The sequence below is a fragment of the Nymphalis io genome, chromosome 20 (genome assembly GCF_905147045.1).
Source record: "Nymphalis io chromosome 20, ilAglIoxx1.1, whole genome shotgun sequence".
NCBI classification, from domain to species: domain Eukaryota; kingdom Metazoa; phylum Arthropoda; class Insecta; order Lepidoptera; family Nymphalidae; genus Nymphalis; species Nymphalis io.
In genome coordinates, this window is record NC_065907.1 from 8,840,841 (window position 1) to 8,846,329 (window position 5,489).

At 33.2% G+C, this 5,489-nt stretch overlaps 1 protein-coding gene across 2 annotated transcripts; it reads left to right on the top strand.

Moving 5' to 3' along the window:
• The first annotated feature begins 500 nt into the window (after positions 1–500).
• On the top strand, positions 501–5,088 carry LOC126776412 (uncharacterized). 2 transcript variants are annotated; one of them, XM_050498919.1, is made up of 4 exons: positions 501–729; positions 3,096–3,288; positions 3,742–3,869; positions 4,849–5,088. In XM_050498919.1, exons 1-4 carry the CDS (start codon positions 511–513, stop codon positions 4,975–4,977), a joined length of 669 nt encoding a protein of 222 aa, XP_050354876.1. In that variant the 5' UTR covers positions 501–510; the 3' UTR covers positions 4,978–5,088. The 2 variants fall into 2 exon arrangements, with proteins under 2 accessions (XP_050354876.1, XP_050354877.1); XM_050498920.1 differs by having other exon boundaries at positions 501–711; positions 4,849–5,081.
• Positions 5,089–5,489: the final 401 nt, after the last annotated feature.

Sequence of the window (5,489 nt, forward strand, 5' to 3'; positions counted from 1 at the left end):
TGCGTATAGTTTTAAAAAATATAATCTGTGCACAAAAATACAGATTAAATATTTTTAAATAAATAAAGTATTTGAATAAACTACGCAATTTTTACGTATCAAATATTTAGCTAATACAAGGATAAAAATTTAAAATAGATAGTTTTATTATAAACTTTAACGAACTTGCATGCTTATTTATAAGAAAACTTTCACCTTAACAAAGAGTTGATCTTTGCCCAGCATTGTATGTGTATTACTGGTCGTTACAGTTTCTCTCCGATAAGATTTTAAACAAACTATAAGTTACACGAACCTTCTTGAATAAAAATTATTTTGAGTAAACATTCATTTATTAAATTATTTAGTACCAAATACACAAAATGCATCCCATTTTAAATTCGCTACTTTTTTTAGTTAGAAGAATAATAATGTTGGTAATGCCAGTTCTATTTATTTTAAGCCCTACGTTGAGTATATCACTGATTGGTATCCTCACCCGTCCACTCCTTGCGTGGACGTCCATGAACCATGAGCCCGTATTTTAAATTATTTTTTATCCTATACTTCGCGAGTACTCTTACTAATGGAGAGATTGACAGAACGAAACCATGCTACGGACATCAAGCGAACTTTGACATGCAGGAGGTTTTGGGTACTTGGTACGTGGTGGCCCTCATCCCGAACAATGGTTTTCCGAAATTGAGACGGATATCTTGCTATAAGATGGATGTGAGTGAAACAGATGAGGTAGGAGGTTTTATTTATAAATAGTGTCCCCGTTTGTGTGGTATCAGCACGCTTGCGTTAATTTCACATGGGTAAGATTCCTCACTTATATATTATATAACGCCTACACGTTATCGACTAGCTTTTATCTTAGAGTTTACGTTATTGCGCATGAAATTATAATTATACGTATATTTTATGGCATGCAATTTAAGTATTGAATTATATAAATATATATTTAAATTATATACAGAAATAGTAACAATTATTGTCGCTGTTATACCTCGAATAATTTATTTACACATTTATTCTTATGAATTTATTATTATTATAATGCACATAGGAGATGTTTGCTTGAATTTATCTTATTTATTTGGGGTCAGCGGCGAGTGCGGTAAATTTCACACCTCGAAACGACGTGGTGTTTGTCTAGTATCGCCACTAAAAATATTATTCTGGTTTAGGTTTAAAGAATTTAACACTTACATGAGATCAATGATAAACTTAAAATTAGTTATTACATTCTTCGTTCGTTGTGACATTAGTCGTCATTTTATTAATTCATACTTATTTAACACATGTGACTACTTGCTTAGAAGCGAATGATCTTTTGCAAGATACGCGTCTAGTCGTGTGTAAATGTGTTAAGCGAGTTTACATTCCTAACAAAATACCCAAATATAAGAAATATTTTCTCATCTCACAATTTTATCTATTTTTGCAATATCCTAAGCTGCTTAATATTCTGAGCTCCAGACCTATATTTTTGGGAAGACGGATTGGAGCTTATTCCACCACGCAGGCCGATGCGGGTTGGTCGATAGTAAGGCATATATACTGTAGTAGAAACTTCATAAAAACCCAAAACTAAATGCCGGGAAAAATATTTATTATATGCTGATGTAACTCTTTGCGAAATGTTATTCAAAAGATTTCTCGATATGCTTGCGAATATCTTTGTAACTAATTTGGACTGGTGATTTTTTAATGAAGGATTTGAAGGATTTCCAAGTTCAACTGACGTCATATTTGCTATAACCGTGGTTATTAAATAATTTTTGTTTAGGAAATCGGTCTTTCGGTCTTCTATTTGCCTTGTACCATATTTAGTGTCCTCCGGACCAATTCCGGCCACGGCGTGCACCAATCTCAAGAGAGATTAGTGCACAAGTGAGCGCGCAAACGCGTACGCGGAGGCACGGGAATGTACACACTTCCAATTTCCAGACCCCGGGCTACTACTGAGAATTTTCGAAAGCCAAACACAATAAATTTTTATTGGCCCGGCCTTGGATTTGAACCCATCTTGGGTTCAAATTCCAGGTCGGCTCGGGGTTTGCGGCCTTATATCTAGCCTATACTAGAACAACGAAGCAGTCATTATTTATAAGTATAGTCTTATTTATACGTAATGCGAAAGGCTGAGGACCGGAAACTTTGGCACTTTTTGGAGGATTATTTCCAGCAGTTGACTGCAATTGGCTGAGTGATGGAGATGTTAGGTTTTATAATCATGTTCATTTAATTTGGATGACAATGCAAAAATTACTTGTTGAATATATTTTTATGAAATCTCGCTAGTTTATAATTATGATATAAAATATTTTAATCCTTTCTGGTCTTTGGTCTGCACTTTGATATAAAATTATACAGGTATAATAACGCCACATTATTATTGGTTAATTTTATAACCATGTTTAGGGATATCGCGAGTATTTAGTAAATTTATATTTTATAATTTTTGATTATTGGACATAGAAAAATAATGTCGGTAATAATTGAAATCGAATGTATCATAAATAAATTTACGAGAAAACACTACTTTTACTGATTTTATAAATTCTTAAAGCATACTACCAATGAAAAACCCTAGTCTTCGTTTTCATTGTCACATTGTTTTAAAATTTTGTATATTGCCATTAACTACATCATCATCCTCATCCTTTTGTCGTCCACTGCTAGACATATGCTTCTTCAATGGTACGCCACTAAGCGATCGATCTTCAGCTCTCAATTTCCATCCGCTGCCAGCCAACTTGCGTATATCGTCACTCCACCTAGCCAGAACGCGTCCTACGCTACGTTTGCCAAGGCGTGGTCTCCACTCCAGAACACTCAAATGGAAAAAACTAAAAAAAAAATAGAAAAAACTCAAACACAACTCCAATGGTTATCGATTCTGCGACATATGTGTCCATCCCACTACCACTTCAGCTTACTAATCCTTAAGTAAACTACGCCAACATTTAATATATAATTATATATAATTTATACTATATAATTACCTCTAAATATACTGGCTTCACTCACGCATTAACAGAAACTACACAGTAGTCTATATTTTAAGCAATACATTAGTTTACTTTAATAATATATTTTTTTCTTAGGCCGGTCTTAGGTGGCTCATTAGCAGGAAAGTACACACACCCAGTCAAGAAATGATACAAAATATCAAAGGAACTATTGTTCGACAAAGATATCATTCCGAGAAACCTTTCGACATATGGTCTAGAGCAATTAATGGCATCAACGGTTGCTTCCGTCAACTTTTCTCGTTAGAAACAAACAAAACAAGCTTATGTAAGTATATAAATAGAATCCTGATATAATTTCGGTTACGGCAACTTATGGCAAACACTAGCTAATTGTAAAATAAATACTGGAGGACAAGACCACGGAAAGATCAGTACGCCTAGTGCTAGTGTTTTTGCTTATTCGATAGCGTTGATATTATCTGCGATTTGTATGGACTAAAAACAGCACCGTATAGTGACAATAATCAGAATTCCACGCTATCGAATAAGTAAAAAAAATCGCACTAAACACACGGGTTACGTGCTTTCTAAAGCACATCAGCTACTCATGAAACATCATAACTGCTATTTTTTTTTTCAGAAATACCTATCAACTCCAGCCCAGATCCTTGTCCCTTTTTTTCGGTTACCGAATTTGTATAAATTAGTTTATATAGTTTAGAAAAAGTTAACACTAATATGCAAGCTTTATTTTTAATAACAAATTTAACAATTACAGCGGATGCAGAAAACTTGGTGACATACATGCAACTGCATATCATGGACACTAATGATGGTACCGGTCCGTACTTGGTACAGATTATGTGGGGAAAATTGATTTCTGCCGTAATTTACCGTCGAGAGGAAGTGAGTTTCATATGCTTATTCATCTATATGAATAAAAACGAATGTTTGTATGTTTGTCCTCTATGCGTTTCTTAACTACTCATCCGATTTTGATTAAACTTTAGCGAGGTGTACTGCTTAAGCTAGCGAAAGAATTGACCCTAAAAATATATATTCGTTGTTGTGTGTTGGTCCTTCAATAAAACGTTTGATGTAGACCCTTATTCTTCCGGTGTGAAGTCGAGGGTAGAAAGTACATATGATTATTATGATTATGATATGTATGAGTAGAAACAGGATTTTTGCTATAATATTGTTTATGCATATAAACAGAGTTTATATATAAAGAATGCCTAATATTAAATATACCTAATGCTGATTTAAGTATAACAGGAATCTCTTAATGGAATACAAAGGATCCTATCCTTTGTATACTCTTTTATTGTAACATCATCTTTGTGTATTATCTCCGACACGTATGATAAAGGTTTTTTTTTAATCCTGGGACTTTTTTCACACACAGCCATCTGATTTCAAATTTAGCTTGTACAAAGCTTGTGTTATAGAAACCAGACAACTGAATACAAAACTACATATACTACTTTTCTTTTGTAAATACATACTTATATAGATAATTACACCCAGACTCAGGACAAACAGACATGTTCCTGCACACAAATGTCTGTCTTGGGTGGGAATCGAACCCACAACCTTTGGAGTGAAACCAACCGCGCCAACCGGCTCGTCAGTTCTTTAAGATCTGAACCGATGGTAGATATTTATCAATCAATAAGCAAGTGCTTGGTGCACACTTGCTGAGGTACGGGAGTATTATTACTAAGAACTACTAAACTTCTGTTACTATTGAGAAATTACAGTCGGAAAAATACAATATCATTTCAGTAGCCCGAACCTAGGCTTAAACCTACGACCTTAAAACCAGTGGCTTCATAAGGTAGATCAACAAAAGTATTTTTTTATACACGTGATTCAATTTCAGGGTGTTTCCATGGAAAGTCTTTTGCCGATTCATGATTTCCTGAGCAAATTAAAAGGATATCAGTTGCAACCATTGATTTGTACCAAACTGGAAAAAGAATTAGAGCCGCCAGCGTTTCAACGACCCTAATAATATGAACTCTTTTTTTATATTAAATAATATTTGAAGATCGTTTATCTTAATTCGAACATATCGCAAATAATCCTGTAATTATTAATAAGTAATAATCATTTTTATTTGGTATATATGTTTAAATAACACATGATTTTTAGTTTTTAAGTAATTGTAGTTTCTATTTACTTCATATTTAATAAAATTATTAGTATTTGTCTATATTTTGCATGGGAAAACTGTTTTTATTTTGTTATTTCCACCTTAATGTAAAATTATTGAATAACTTATTTATTATGAATGTAAAAGAAAAACATAATAATTGTTTATTTCATTCTGTGGTACGCAACGGCAACAACGATTAGGACATGTATGAATCCTAGCTTACTTTATCAAGTGTGTACGATTATTTATGTCACTAATTGTTATTATAAGCTTTGTTAATTAAAATAGCAAGTGATTATGTACATTATCTGATATTTATTTTCTATGCACTTTGGATGATAATAATTATCAATGCGAGTACCAAA